General features: G+C 36.3%; 1 protein-coding gene across 2 annotated transcripts in view; it reads left to right on the forward strand.

Moving 5' to 3' along the window:
* Positions 1-16772, forward strand: part of xpnpep1 (X-prolyl aminopeptidase (aminopeptidase P) 1, soluble) — a 70061-nt gene that overhangs the window by 34589 nt on the left and 18700 nt on the right. For both annotated transcript variants that reach the window (XM_028795859.2, XM_051922176.1), the window contains exons 9-13: positions 6247-6457; positions 7290-7379; positions 7468-7518; positions 9291-9349; positions 14386-14463. In XM_028795859.2, coding sequence (XP_028651692.2) covers positions 6247-6457; positions 7290-7379; positions 7468-7518; positions 9291-9349; positions 14386-14463 — 489 coding nt within the window. The remainder of the gene's footprint in view (positions 1-6246; positions 6458-7289; positions 7380-7467; positions 7519-9290; positions 9350-14385; positions 14464-16772) is intronic.

Genomic DNA, 16772 nt, shown 5'->3' on the forward strand with positions numbered 1-16772 from the left:
ACTGCCTTGTGGCGCAGTAGTAGTGCTGCTGCTTTGCAGTAAGGAGACCGTGGAAGATTGTGGGTTTGGTTGCCGGTTCCTGCCTGTGTGGATAGTGCTTTGAATACTGAGAACACCGCCATATCAATGTAATGAAGTATTATTATTCTTATGTGTCCAGCGCTCGCTCGCTCTCTCTCTCTCTCGCGCACGCGCATATGTGTGTGCGTGTGTGTGTGTGTGTGTCTCACTCGCTCTCTCTCGCTGTCTGCACAGGTTCCTGCAGGCATACGCCACATAATTACTTATTGATGGCTGAACACTTCCGGAAAGACACAGTTGTCTAAAAGGAGGGAAAAAAATGAACATTTGCAAAATCCGTAACGCTGCTTTCAGTAAGTACAATGCACACGCGTTTAATTTGTCGGCCACTTTTTGCCAGCCGTCTTTTCTGGTTTGGGCTGCTTTTGCAGTGTTACCACTTGTGCATATTAAATCTTGAAATCCTTCCGAGTAACTAATTAACTAACTAACACCCACCCACCCACACACACAGCTTGAGTAGAAGGTCAGCTGCTGAGAGAGCGTCTCGACTGTTGCAGGGCCTGCATCGGTGAAGCAGGTGAGACGCTAATGAAACAGAGGCACAGGGCTTATTGGTTTTTAAAGACTGCTTCCTTCATTGTGTTTTGAGAGGGAAACATTCAATTGTCCGTGACTGACAATTGGAGGACCGCCGTCGCACGCTCATTCAGCGATTCACATCTGCAACAAACATGCCTCTTCTTACATGGTCCTGCCGCGTCCACCCTCGTTCTCAAAGCATACACACCGCCTGGTCATGTGCCCGCTAGCAAGAGCAACTCACGGAGACCCACCCACCAACTCTTAAGACCATGGCGTGTAAAACAGTTTGTGATGGTGGTGCGTGCGTCATAACCGAAAAGAATAATGAAAAGTCAACGTGGCTCAGAGGTGCATGTGGAGTCTAGCAGAGACGAACGTGAATGATGCCCTGTGTTGTGAGGTGCTGTGTCCGAGGTGGTGGGCTTGGCTCGGCGAGTTGTCGTCATATCCAATGACGTCGTGTTTTGTGAGTTGCTGCGTCCGAGTTGCTGGGCGTGGCTCTGCCAGTTTTCGTCGTATCCAATGGTCTTAGAGTTGGTGGCCGTAGCTCCTTCCTGCGTGCTTTCATGGGTGTCTTGCTTTGCTCTGCGTGCTTTAATGGGTGTCTTGCTTGCTCTGGCGGCGGCTTAGTGAATTATATATATAGATATTTGAAAAGATATTTGAAAGTTTTTTAAATATTTCTGATATTAAAAATACATGACATTATTACACATGCATTTTTGGTGGCAGTGTGCTGTCTTCTGACTGAAACAGTTTTTTGGGTGGTGCACCTTTAGGCAAAGGAGAGAGAAGCATAATAAGCAAAATTAGAATATTAAAGTACAAAATAAAATACAGAACCTGTCCCAGCTATGCAAAATGTGCATGCAGAATAACAATGTATGGTGTTGACTTTTTTCCACAGTAGAAATAATAGAAAATTTTAACATAGAATGAGCATCCCTAATTTTCTACCTTAATATATCTTTTTTTATTTTTAAATGAACGGTTATACAATACAAAGCACCTGCTCATTAATACATTTATTACTGTAAATAATCCATGGCAGTAAGTCAGTGACAGTTCATTGGTCACAGAGTTCAGTCATTCAGACACTTTTCTTTAATTATTCTCTTTCTTCTTTCTTAGAAAGCTTCTGGGTTTTTTTTAATGCACAGGAGAATAGTTTTGGGTGATGCAAGATGAAACGACTTGCATGCTACCTGTTGTATTGGTATTTAACTTGCTAAAGGTCTTACACGTGTTATCTTGACCAAATGAATTAATCATAAAGACTTATGGTTTATTTGGAACTTAAATGGAAGGCTTAGTCTTTTAAAACTTCAAACTCATCTGAAAATGAGACATCACTGCTAGTAATTTAAGCTGGCTAAATGATGTAGAACAAAGAAGGTCTTGCCCATTTTGCTAGGCTTTTAGTCACATGCAAGGCCTGTTCAACACCCCTCCCCATCAGACCCCCCTGCATTTGCAGAGTGATTGGCTGAACTGTGACTCTACCGGCAGTTTGTCAGCTCTGTGCTTCATCTGATAACAAGTCTGAGCTGAGCTGATGTTTCTGCAGAGACTCCTTCAGACAAGTAGTCACCGAATAGGACATTTATTTTAGGCTTGTAAACACTAACTCAACTGTGGCTAGATGTGACGAACTAAATAACACACCTGCTGGTATAAGCAGGCACTGGATCTGTAACTGAAAGAGACCTAGATCCATTCACCAGAGGTTACACATTCCTTCAAAACCTGCTTTATTCCTGTCCATTCTCTTTGGGGAGCTGAAAGCTGATGAACTGTTTTGCTTGGGGCAGCTAAAGGCTGACAGTCCACATGAGTTGAAAGCTCATGGTTCTCTTTGTCAGGGCAAAGAGCTGATGATCTGACAAGCAGTTAACAAGCTGCCCTCTTTGGCGTGAGAAGCCACCTGGTCTCTGTGAAGCAAAAAGTTCACAAACATTCTTTGGCCTGGAAGCTGCTGTCCATAGGGCACTGGAAGTGAACGGCCTAAACTAGCCTAACAGCAGGCTGAGGAAGGCAGCATCACACCAAACAATGGATAAAGGACTACATAGCAAACACCAAGTGTGTACTCCAACACAAGAAGAGTCCTCCACTTGGACCCAAAGCAACAACAAGAACTCCACACAACATCAGACATCATCCTTAAAGATTTAGCATTGTAAAACTTTTTATCTGTGCCATGATAAATTAAAGCTCTAAATAGCCAGTAAACAGCCAGCCTCTTCTGTGTTATATGTTTATCTGTCTTACATCCTGTCTTCTTTTTTGATATATTTGTTAGACCTGCTTTCTTCAGGAGAATGAGTAATTGTGGTTAAAAAGTAATAGATCTCTTTTTACCTCCTGCTTAGCTGCTGGTGATGATTGCTTTCATGATGAGTTACTGATCTGTATTATATAAAGTTTGTATGAAAATGTATTTTAATTTGTATTGTTTTTGTTTTATGTCAGAATTCTGCCAGACTTGCAGTATCATGCAGCAATAACTTACATTTGAAAACCTAACATGACATTGCAATGCATACCATTAAAACCAGTTTTTTCATTTTACAGAATATTATTTATGCTTTGTTTTGGAAACAGTAACATTTCAACCATACATAGGCAATAATACTAAAAAGATTACTGATGGTTAATGTGAAGCATTTCAAAATGGGCAGTTAAAAAATTTACCACAATAACAACACAACTTATTTAGTAGGTGAGGACCTCTTTGAAGGTAAAGCTTAAGGCCAGATGCTTATAGATTTCATGTTGATTGATTGCTATATTCAGCCTTTGTTTGTTTGTCTGTAGAATAACATTAATTTAAGTTCAAAAGTGATTTTAGGGGGACATACTGATTTTGATCTTTACATTTATTTATTTTTCCCAAGTGGTCCTTCACACAAAGTTGGGATTTCCTACATTATTTCAGACAACCTGCTGAAAGTACATTTTTTTTGTTCATACGAATTACTTATGCTTTGAATTTTTTTTTTTTATTTTATCCATTGCCTGATGACACATGATATACCAATATGATACTGAATGCTTAGGTATGCAAGATATAGAGTTTTTTGAGGTTCCTTCCCATTTCTGGCCCTCTAGACCAGGGGTCCCCAACCCCCGGTCCGCGGCCGTCTGACAGCCGGGCCGCGAGAGAACTGCCGGCAACGGCGACTCACTCAGACTTTTCAGAACGCTCGGCGGGCGAGGCTTTGCAGCGGTGCAGAGAGAGGAGAGAGACCGAGGTGACAGACTATTACAACAAAGTATTTTTATGGTCCCGACAGTTTCCCCATATGACATGAGTCTGTAGAAATCACGTTACTACGAAGTACATTCAACAGATGCTTTCATTACAACAAAGTGACCTTGATATGCTTGAACGAATCATCCACAGAGCAGTTAGATCTGTGGTCACAGCTCAGTTGTGCACGTTTGCACAACGATCCCCAAACAGAAACATTGTAAAAAAAAATCTTTCTTCGAACTTTCCTCGTACTGTTTTTTTTTTTTTTTTTTTTTTTGCTGTTTTTGTTGTCTGTGGTTTTCATTGATTCCTTTTGCTTATTGCTTGTCAACATTTGAAAAACATCCATTGGAATTTAACTCATTGTCACCCTCCTATAGAAACGGCAGACACGAAACAAAGATTGCAGTGTTAATGTTTGTGATGTGCAATCTGTAGGAATGGCAAATGTAAAGCATATGTCTTTGTTATATGCAAAAAAAGAAGAAAAATCTCAGATTGCAAATGTATGCGAACTGCTTAATAACTTTAATAATAATGATAGAAATGTTATGTAAATTGTGTATAAAACCGGATATAGAATTTAAAGAGATTGTTATTTTCATGGGAATTGTTACATATGCATTATTTCCACTTTTACTTTAAAACTTTTGTAAAAACAATATTTGGAATTAACTTTTCTTCAAGATTGCATTGAATTTGATTCCGTGTTTGGACTTACATCATGACAACGCAACGTATAACTACCTGTGAATGAATATCGTTTCTTTCTCTCTAATAAATAAAACAACTTTCTCGAATGTTTGTCCATGCTGTCTCTTCTTTGCTTTGTCGTTAATGTGTCATCTAGAACTGTAAAGATAAAATTATTGTTCTGATAAAATTTATAAGAGCTCAGAGCGCAGGAAGTGTGTCTGACAAAAGCATTCACATGAGTGAGGTTAGATGACCGTGGTCTTGTTTGAAAATAGTTGTAAGTAGGGCGTGACTTGAAAGAATCTGATGTTAAAAGTCTCTGTCTCACGGGACTTCATACCTCAACAACATTTTTGGATTCTTTTAATTCTTGCTGGCAACATGAATTAGACGATCTGCAAGTCTCCGAGTTAAAGTTTAAATCTGAACAATATATTTGATCTCTTTTCGCTGTTCCGTTATTTCACCATGTAATAATTTCCGTTTCTTTGCGCTAATGCGATCTTTCCTATACTTTTTTTGAGACTTTTGAATTTTAGTACTTTCATTATCTCTAACCTGCTCTGCATGTGTACTGCGCCAACATTTTTGAATTCTTTACAACTTTGTCATCTACTCTTTGTCCTTTATTTCCGGCCCCGGGTGAAGGGGGGCTGGGGATGGGGCTGAACGCACGCTAAGGAGATGTGGTCGGATCATCTGCTGGCTTGCTGCTGCTGGCGAGCTGCGTGTTGTGCTTGTCGCGCTGCGTGTCGATTATTTAAAAGCCTGTACAGCTGCTGTCCTTTGATGTTACACGAGACAAGGCAGTGAGACAAAAGTGTCTTCTGAGCAGATCACGTCTCGTCTTCCTCGACTCTCTCCCAAGATTTTTTTTATAATAGAGAGGTATGATTGAATGTTAAAATTGAGTGCATAAATAAAACAATGGGCACCAGTAATAGCTAATATATTTTATTAGATGGTTCAATCACATTTTAGTTAATTATCTAGAACTACAGGTTTAATAATTCAGGTGAACGATTGTATGTAATTTATATGAATAAATTATAAAGTGTATGCATATATGTAAGTTGTAAGAATTTTGAATATCACCTGTTAGATTAATAGCAATATGCTAATGAACAGGTTATTCTTACCAGAGGGACAGAAAGTAAATTTCAGCTTGCTCCTTTTTGTAAGCACAAAAATGTGTAGCAATCAGTAAGTATTAAGTAGAAGCTACAGTCGAGAGTATTTTATCAGTCCTATTAGTATGTCTGTTTGTATGCCAAATTCAAAATTGAAAACTATTAATAATCAGGTAATTTTGATGATTCAGAGAAATTGTCCATAGCAAAATGGACATTCTGAGATTTAACATTCAAATTTAGTTACATTTAATTGCAAGAAATGTTGACATTTACTATAATGAATAATAGCATTACACACAAAGTTGTGTGTGGTGTAGCCCCAAGTCAAATGCTTCTTCGGTGCATTGTGATATTGTTTTATTAAATATATTGACTGTCAAAGTTATAATGTTCTTTGTCTTTATCTTAAAGTGTGATATGAACATTTGTATTTGTACTGCTTTGTAATATAGTCATGTCAAACACAGTCAGCATACTATGTTTTTGGCATAATTAGACCTATTTAAAATTTATTACAGAGTGCATGGTGTTAGATAATATCTTTCTAACTTGCAGGTTGTTTATCAACGGTGAACGTATTACAGATGCAGCTGTTAAGGACCATCTGCAATTAGAAGTACCCACAAAGAGTGAATATACAGTGCAAATCCACGAGTATGAGTCTATCTTAACTGAATTACAAAGTATTTGTGCCAACCTTGGACCAAAGGAAAAAATATGGATCTGTGACAAAGCCAGCTTTGCCTTAACAGAGGCAATTCCAAAGGTATGAAAAACCAAACCTGTATCATTTTTATGCTGCATTATAAGATAGTGAAAGAGTACAGTTCATCCTTGCTGAGATGCATTATATTAAACTTACCATTATTCAGGTCATTCACAATTCCATTGAGTTAATAAGTTTAATTTACAGACGTTAGTAGTTCTCATTATTTCTCACAGGCACTGAATTTTCATTTTTGCTTTTAGGCATCTCTTGACTATTTACAGTAAACATGAGCATCTTAGATAAGGTAGACAGCATGGACAAAATATTCAATTGTATACCTCCTGGTGGGTAATTTAAAGCCATTGCTATTTGTTTATCTTTACAGACTTGTTTCATTGACTATTTTGCAATGCATGGTAATTTTTATTGACTTTATTGTGCAATATTTTAAACAATGGAATTCTTTTCATTTTATTATAATTCAAGTTCATGTTCCCACATCCTTGCTTGGCAGTATTTGTTTTGTGCTTATTGCTTTACCCACCAGAAAGCCCTGCACTCCTGTATGCTGTGCCACATCATCAGCATATCTAGCTAATTAATGGTGGACTTGTGAGGCATGATGGGCACGGCTTTGTTTGAATCCCGTGTAAGGAGGCTTGAAGGCATAGCAAACGAATGAGTCTGCGCTTCATCACCCCACATACTAAAAAAAAAAAAAGAACAGTGTCGGTATTTTCAAATTCTAATTTGTATGATTGCAGTCTTCAAAACCAGTTTTTTTTTTTTTTGCATTTTAGTAATTTGTCTATTGGCATTTACTTTCTCCCTAATAATGCATTTTCCTTGCTCTTTTTGAACTAACATTTTAAATTCACTTGTTTTTCAGCTGCATAGGTGCCTGGTTCCATATACACCAATATGCCTTTTTAAGGCTGTTAAGAATGCAACGGAAATACAAGGCATGCGTAATGCACATGTGAGTAAAATCAACCAACTTTTATTAGCCAGTAATGTTTACTTTTTTAAGAATGCAGTACAAATAAACAAATCTCTTCTTATTTTAGATCAAAGATGCTGTTGCTCTCTGTGAGCTTTTTTCATGGCTGGAAAAAGAGGTAAGTTTCAAGAATGTTAAAGTGCATGTTGTCACTAACACATCAGAAATAAATGATATTTTGGTTACAGTACTGTGCTATTATTTTCTTGATTGTTTGCGAAGGAAATTATTTATTTCTTGGTATAATATATTTCATGAAGATAAATATTTCTAGTTTTCTCTGTTCATAATAATTATTGTAAATTGCTTTAGAAATGTGGTTGTAGCTGTGTTTGTCTCAAATTACCAACGTTCTGACCAGAAATCTTTGTTTTAAATGTTGTAGTAAAATTTCAAAACAAAACAATTCACACAAAACACAGAGATAAAATTGATATTAAAGAAAAGAAAAGTTCTTCTTTAAAGAAAGTTCTGTTTAAGGCTTATTTATCTTGTTTCTTTTCTCTCTAAGTTTGGCCGTACAGTCGCATTACGTGAACAATGTTAGACACGGTCAGAAAATGTATCTAGCAGTGAGACTATTCCGTAACTTGCTAAATCAACACTCAGTTTTACAGATATAGCAAAGAATGTTCTATTTCGTGTTAATTTACATGGGGTAAAAGACTATACCATAATCTAAATAACTATGTGAAACTGATGCTCTATTGCAGTGTTTCCCAAACACAGGGACCCCCTGTGGCTGCAGGTTTTTGTTCCAAGCAGCTTCTGTTTTTAATTGAACTCCTGGGCTAATTAAGTGAACTGTTATTTCCCATGTTCTGTGTTTTGGGAACAATATAGAAATTAGAAAACTAAGTTTGCCAAAAAAATAAATAAATAAACTGTACCAAGCAGTTATATGGGAATAATGGATTTTTTTTACATTCTACTTTTCTAGGTGTTCTAATTGTTTAATTAATCCATTATTTACTAATTAGTGGGTCTGATGCTAAAGTAGTTGCAGCCTTTGATGATTCAGTGTTGTTTGCCTGGTTGTCTGCTCTGCTTATTTTTAATTGTCATTAATAAGATACAACGAATCGGGGAAACTGCCCAGAGAAAGGGCAAAATATAATGAAATCAACAAAAGAGAGTTAAGCATTTAAATCTATAGAAAAAGCAGAAATATTTCTAAATGTCTTAAAAATGTGAAAATCGTGCTGCTGTGCCTTTCTAAATGTAGAAAAAAAGAAAAATAATACCAGCTAATTGTTGTCACAGATTAGGAATCTGGTTGGAACAAAAACCTGCAGCCACAGGACCGAGTTTGGGAAACACTGCTCTATTGAAATTAAGCAAACACTGAAGTGAATTTAATAATAACTTTCTTAGACTGGCTCTTACAATGGTATTTATGCAGTATAATTCCATACTGCCAGCCCATTATTTCTTGCATAAGAAGTAGTAGGAAATTTCATTTTCTAATAAGACATTTCACATTTCAACACTGCTGGTAGAACATTTCATGAGTTGTCCAACTCTGCATCTCATGAAGTGCCTTTTAGCCTATAGATAGATGTTTTCTGTTAATTTCCATCCATCCATTTTAACTATGTAGCTAAAATAAGATACAAATCATATAATAGAAATTGCTGTGTGTCGGCTGTTGTACCACTTCAAAAAGCATAGTAAGAAGATACATTTCCTGAAGTGAGTTTGGCCTTTACATCAGAAGACAGAATGTGCATGGTAAGGTGAAGAAGAAAGAGAGGAAGACCACAGGGAGGCTTAAGAAGGCATCAATGGATGAATTATGGAGAATGGATGTAACGATCATTGGTCTGGTTGTATGTAGTGTACAGTATACTATTTGAGTTGTTTTTGTTCATTATTACGCTTAAATTTCAGATCCCAAAGAGCAATGTTACTGAAATTTCAGCCGCTGAAAAAGCAAATGAATTGCGTAGGTAAGATTATATACATATATATGTATATATTTTTTTTTTAAATTTTTAGGTAATGTTAATACACTATTTTTACTTAGACTATCTGCACCTGAATTCTACTCTAATTCTTAGTACTACATGGGAAAAATATGTACAGTACTGTGCAAAAGTTTTTGGCAGGTGTGAAAAAAATGCTGTAAACAAAGAATGCTTTCAGAAATATAAATAATGATTGTTTATTGTTATCAATTTACAAATTGCAAAGTGAGCGAACAAAAGAAAAATGTAAATCAAATCAATATTTGGTGTTACTACCTTTTGCCTTCAAACCAGCATCAATTCTTATAGGTACACTTGCACAAAGTCAGGGATTTTGTAGGATTATAGTCAGGTGTATGATCAACCAATTCTACCAAGCAGGTGCTAATGATCATCAATGTCACACGTGGGTTGAAACACAGTCATTAACTGAAACTGAAACAGCTGTGTAGGAGGCTTAAAACTGGGTGACAGCCAAACTGTGCTACCAAGGTGAAGTTGTGGAAGACAGTTTCATGTCATGGCAAGATTGAGCACAGCAACAAGACACAAGGTAGTTATACTGCATCAGCAAGGTCTCTCCCAGACAAAGATTTCAAAGCAGACTGGGGTTTCAAGATGTGCTATTCAAGCTCTTTTGAAGAAGCACAAAGAAACGGGCAATGTTGAGGATCGTAGACGCAGTGGTCGGCCAAGGAAACTTAGTGCAGCAGAAAGACATATAAAGCTTATTACCCTTCGAAATTGGAAGATGTCCAGCAGTGCCATCAGCTCAAAACTGGCAGAAACCAGTGGGACCCAGGTACACCCATCTACTGTCCGGAGAAGTCTGACCAGAAGTGGTCTTCATGGAAGAGTTGCAGCCAAAAAGCCATACCTCCGACATGGAAACAAGGCCAAGTGACTCAAGTATGCACGAAAACATAGGAACTGGGGCGCCGAAAAATGGCAGCAGGTGCTCTGGACTGATGAGTCAAAATTTGAAATATTTGGCTGTAGCAGAAGGCAGTTTGTTCATTGAAGGGCTTGAGAGCGGTACAATAATGAGTGTCTGCAGGCAACAGTGAAGCATGGTGGAGGTTCCTTGAATGTTTGGGGCTGCATTTCTGCAAATAGAGTTGGAGATTTGGTCAGGATTAATGGTGTTCTCAATGCTGAGAAATACAGGCAGATACTTGTCCATCATGCAATACCATCAGGGAGGCATATGATTGGCCCCAAATTTATTCTGCAGCAGGACAATGACCCCAAACATACAGCCAAAGTCATTAAGAACTATCTTCAGCGTAAAGAAGAAGAAGAAGTCCTGGAAGTGATGGTATGGCCCCCACAGTGCCCTGATCTCAACATCATCGAGTGTGTCTGAGATTACATGAAGAGACAGAAGGATGTGAGGAAGCCTACATCCACAGAAGATCTGTGGTTAGTTCTCCCAAGATGTTTGGAACAACCTACCAGCTGAGTTCCTTCAAAAACTGTGTGCAAGTGAACCTAGAAGAATTGATGCTGTTTTGAAGGCAAAGGGTGGTCACACCAAATATTGATTTGATTTAGATTTCTCTTTTGTTCATTCACTGCATTTTGTTGATTGATGAAAATAAATGATTAACACTTCCATTTTTGAAAGCATTCTTTGTTTACAGCATTTTTTCACACCTGCCTAAAACTTTTGCACAGTACTGTATGTCTGTGTACGTAATGTTGAGGCTTAATTGCTCATTTTCCACTAGTGCTAACAACAAGCAGGATGGCTGTGTTTCTTGTATTTTGTTTAAAACAGAGTTCTCATTTACCAACTTGGGGGCAAATCAGTAAAGAAACAACAATGCAAAGGCATTTAGAGAACTGTGAAGAGGGCAAAAGTAATCCCTATTGCAGTGTCAAGACCAAAATATTCTTTTACCAACAACAAATCTCATTATAGCCTGTGCAAATGAATATCTACCGTCATAGCAGAAGATCAGGATAATGTGCCACAATTTGAAATGCCTGAAATTGACAGCATGGCAGACATGTTCCCTGTTGATGTACTAGAGAGCATCTAAACTTCATGAAAGCAGACATTCTTCATGTGCAACAGACTACATGAAAACATTTCTGTTTTTCAGTTTCAAATTTGAAAGTATTCTGCACTAGGCTATCATTTTCCTAGAAACTCTTTTTTGTACCTCACATTTTATTGTGATCTTTGCCTCATTAATAGAAAGTGTTTTGGCTATGTTTGCATTCTCCTCCATAATGTGATGGTGTAAGTCTACACTAGCAATAAATGAGAATGTGAATGAGTTTCCACATCTCGGATCTCATGGCCATTGCTTGATCTCAGAGTGGTCATCATCATTAATTGTAAAATGTTTTGTCAAAAATGAGTGCAAACCAATGACAGTAGTATTTTTGAAGTAACTGGTGTCAAGTTAATGCACAAATAATGAGGGTTTCCTAAGTAAGAGGTTTCAATGAATTTCAGATTCAAATACAAGGGTGCATTCTGTCTAAACTGAGATACAAATTCTGTTGAACATACCAAGAACATTAATAGTAAAGTAGTCACACTTTGTCTGCTGTACTCACTTTTTAAAATGATTGATAGACTGATTCACAGGCTCTCTCTTTAATGCTACTGAAGCATTTGGTCTTAGACAGTACCTTTGTATGTTAAAGTGGACGGGAAGTTCACACCAAAATGAAAATTAAGACAAGGTTTCTCCAATAAATGACCTACCTACAGAATGTATTGCAGGGATAGTATATGGATAAGCCTGCAGAAATAGGAGATCAACATATGAAGTACAAATAATAAATGTAAGTCTTGGGGCAGATGCTCGTATTCTTGTCCCAGGCAGCTGACTGAAATGACAAGCGAGGTAAAATGGTGTTAGTTTAAACAAAAGTTAGAATAAAGTTAATAGCTGTTGTGGAGGTTTTATCAAAGTATAAGACATGTAGCCTTCCCTACAGTCACCTGATGACTGAGTCACCAATTAACAGAGTGCGTTGTTTAAACTGTGCAAGTTGAAGTATAATAGTGATAACCTTTTGTTGAGACTCTTACCCAGGATGTTAGTGGCTTAATCCCAATGACTTCACTTCCCAGGGATCCAGAAACAGAAAACGGCTGTTATGATTTATACGTTATTTTGTATAAAAGAAATCTTCTAAATTAATGCTTTTAAATATCTCACAAAACTGTAGCCTGCTTCAGGAGCTTTCTCAGAATATCAAGTAATGTGAAAGACAGTATTGAGATCATTAAGACATGGAGAATACCACAAGCTGGCATTCTTCTCAGAAAGTGGAGTGGTATAGAAGATTCATAGGGAGATAAAAAATACATTATTTTTCCTGCTATGAAGAAAAAGTTTAACTTAATTTGAACAAGCCTTATATTACACATTACAAATGATGGAAGTTGTCATAAATTTCAGGTGCTACAGTAGCAATCTATACTGCATATGAGCTGTTAAAAGTGGAAATAGAAAGCTGTAGTGTTGGTTAAGTTTGTAATGCAAGTAAGTGCAGTAAATGGATGTACGATTTAGAGGATTTATTATGCTTTTACTTGACCAGTCTCTATGTCTTGTTTTTCAAGAATTGCATGGCATATATTCTGGCCATAGCCACTTACATGTATGTGTATTGAATATTAATGTGTACACTTTCTGGACCTACTCTATCCATTATATAGTTTTATGGAGCCAGAGCTTCAAGTGCAAGACAAGAATGAGCCTTCAATAGCATGTTGCTCAATCATTTCCCTCCCTCGTGAGGAAATGCTAATTAACCTAATATATGCATTTTTGAAATTTGTGTTGGAGGAAACTAGTATACAGTGTCTGTATAAAATATATATAATCAAGACAAATATTAAAACTTTCCACAAATATTGCAGACTCGGAATTAAGCATGTTTCCCTGGATATATGAGGTAGCAATACTAATCATTCTGCCATGTTTTATATTTTAAAGTCACAGTGGTAGCGTTAGTTGCCATATGGATCCAGGGTACTTGGTTTGAATTCCATACTTGAATGTTGCTGTCCATGTGGAGTTTACACTTCTCTTTGTATCTTTATTTATTTTCTTCCACACACTACAGTTTTCCTCCCACATCTCCAAAGACATGTAAGTTAAGATAATCAGCTCTTTTCTACTTGGTAGCCTATTGAAACTTCTACTTCAGAAAATCCTTGCCTTTTGTCAACATAGCTTTCACTGCATTATCTTCTGTCCAAAATACTTGAAAAGTCTACCCTTTTATTTAAGCTTATACCTGTTACTTTCCCGTACTTCAAACAGTAAATGAAAATGAATAACCATCTGTAATTGAAACATGCAAAATCTTGTATTTACCTCCGAATTAGTAATATAAATATATCAGGAAAAAACAGTACAGTTTTAATGCAGCTTTACTGTAACATGTAGGTCTGTAGATTTTCACAAGGCAGAGCCATGTTCAAAAAAAAATGTACACTTTATATAATCCTACTGTCAATTTGGATGTTACATGCCAAATTGTTGTATTTGAGGAGTTTAAAAATCCATTTTGTTGATGTGGCTGCCATCTGGTGGTGGAAAAATGTTTAACACTATCTTTATGTATACAGAGGCAGTACAATGTTGTACAGTACACATTATTACAATTGTTATTTTTTATAATTTTTTTACTTGACTGCCAAATGTGTTTCTTGTATGCTAATTTCCCATCGTTATATGCTACAGCTATGTGCTTTTGAGACTTGAACTGTGTTCTGGCTTCATTGTGTACAAATGCATTGTTGGCTGAAAATGGAAGAAACTCATTTTTTGCTAAAAATAGCATACCTAGCTGAGAGCTTTCAGACATATATGTGTCTGTAAAAATAGTGATATTCATAGGGAGATTTTCCTTTAAAACTTAAGATTCCATGTTAAAATCCAGTGTCCTACCTTGAACTTGTGTGAATTTATTTATATATGTTTAGATTACATATGACTACTGTTTATTGACATTAAACTTTTTGTTTTTATTTATTTTTTTAGCCAGCAGGAAGATTTTGTTGACCTAAGTTTTCCCACAATTTCCAGTGTGGGGCCAAATGGTGCCATCATTCATTACAGGTATGAAAACAGATTAATTAGAAATCAGTACCTAATTTAATATGTTATATGCAAAACAGAAAACTTGAAAGGTTAGTTGCTGCATTTCTTGTTTTTGCTTAGGTAAACCAATCTCATATATTATGGTTTGGACTAGACTCATAATACCCAATAGCTCTTTGTTTTACTTAGAGCTTAATCTGTTATTTAACTAAATCCTTGGCCTTGTTTCAGTAGCAGGGCTTCAACAAGCCACAAACTCAAAAGTCTAGTTTTCAATAGCTGTGGCTAGTGTTGACTATTTGTGCCATCTTTAAAATGTTCCCTTGTTTTAATACTCCTAGGATGTATCCTAATGTGATTATTTCATCATAGTGCAAAAGGCTAGATCTTTATGGTTTTAAATATGTGAAGAAGAGTTACTTAAAAAGACTTTAAATACTGTAAAGAACTGTCTGCAAAAAACAGTATGTAATTCCTTACTTTTCACAGTGTAATGAGTGTACTGTAATGAGACGCAGTGTTTTTAGTCACGGAACTTTAAACTGAATAATATTAGGCCATATTAAACATGCAGTTTTGCACTAGGACTGCCCTTGCCTACAATCAATATTTCTTTCTTGATATTACCATTTCTCTGATATACTTGGAAAAAAATACTGCACCATGTGGTCCACCTTTATATATACTTAAACTGATTGTCTTTGCTGACTGTACTGTGTTGTAGATCTATAAAGGAATTATAGTGTCTGAATATTTATATATTATCTTTGTATATTAATATCTATATTTTATGGGTAAGTTCAAGCATTTTAAATGTTAATTGGTAATGCAGATTATGGTGTAACCAGATGTACTTGAGACAACACTAGCCCAGATTTAAATTCCACTTTAGGCTTATGATTATTCCACTAGACTTTTATATTTTTAGGGGCAGTTAGTTGTTTGAGCCACAGCTTGATAAATGTCTTGATTTGTTGTTTGAACTATGTGAAATTGAAGAAATCAGTTATTTAATAATGAGAAAGCAGAGCATCTTTTAACTATTGCCAATGAAATGCAAATAAACTTTTATCTTTCTTGTTTAACATTAATTTACAGTATATACTATGTATTTGCTCTGAAAATGCATTTTGTACAGTATAATTAATGCAGACCTAAATAAATAGATTTGTGAATAACTTATATTGATTTCCTGTCAAAATCTGAGTCATCATTTTGACTTGCTTATCGTTAAGGAGACAGACTACTTTCATGTGTTTTGATCTTACCTAGTGTCTCTATATTATCAAACAAATCGGCAATAATTTAACTACAGAAGACAACAGTTTAACATAGCGACATCTCTTGTCTTTTTTTTTTTTTTTTCAATGTTGATCATTTTTGTTTTATTTTTTTTGTTAGGCCTAATCTGTATTTATTAGAAAGTATTTGCTGATCTGAGGTGATAGCTGTGATCAACTTCCCTTGCTTATGATTATGGAAACAGCTAGCCAGTTTTGCCCTAAACTTCATCAAATAATGGGCTTGGACATCAGGGGAGAAGGAGATGCATCACTATATCAGGGGTGCCCAACTCCAGTCCTGGAAGGCCTCAGTGGCTGCAGGTTTTCATTTAAACCCTTTTCTTAGTTAGTGATCTGTTTTTGCTACTAATTAACTTCTTTTGAATTCATTTTAATTAACTTGGTTTTTAAGAAATGTTTCCCTGAATTTCTTCATCGTTCCTCTGAATTTCTTTGTTTCTTTCCTTAAATGGCACCCAAACAGAAATGAAATGTGAAGTGAGTGAGCCAACAGAAGACCAACTAAGTCAGGGCCTCAAACTCCAACCAATTTCACTCCAACCAGTTGCTTAATGAGGTGCTGAGTCTTATTGTTAATTAAACCCGTTCTTTAATTCCATGGCTTGTTGCTGCTCTCATTGTGCAATAGCAGACATTTCCGAAATTGTGGATTTTCTCTCTTCTAAGAGCAGATCAGCATTCCTGAGACCTTCACCTTTCTTTATTTTCAGAAAATGTATGATGGACACCAGTTTTGGCTCATTTTGTAACTCATTATTGTTTGGCTGCTAATTAAGAAAAAAAGAAACAATTGAGGGGTCTGAGTCTTCAAGAAAAAGTCCAATAAAACAAATTCAAAAGAAGTTAATTAGCAGCAAAAACAGGTCACTAAGAATGAAAACCTGCAGCCACTGCGGCCCTCCAGGACTGGAGTTGGACACCATTGACTATATGAACTCAGATAAGCCATGTTTTATTGAGTTCCAAAAGTGCCTAGGTAGATCCAATATACTGTATATAATAAATATGAAAAATGTTATAATA

The sequence above is a fragment of the Erpetoichthys calabaricus genome, chromosome 2 (assembly GCF_900747795.2).
Source record: "Erpetoichthys calabaricus chromosome 2, fErpCal1.3, whole genome shotgun sequence".
Classification (NCBI taxonomy): Eukaryota; Metazoa; Chordata; class Cladistia; order Polypteriformes; family Polypteridae; genus Erpetoichthys; species Erpetoichthys calabaricus.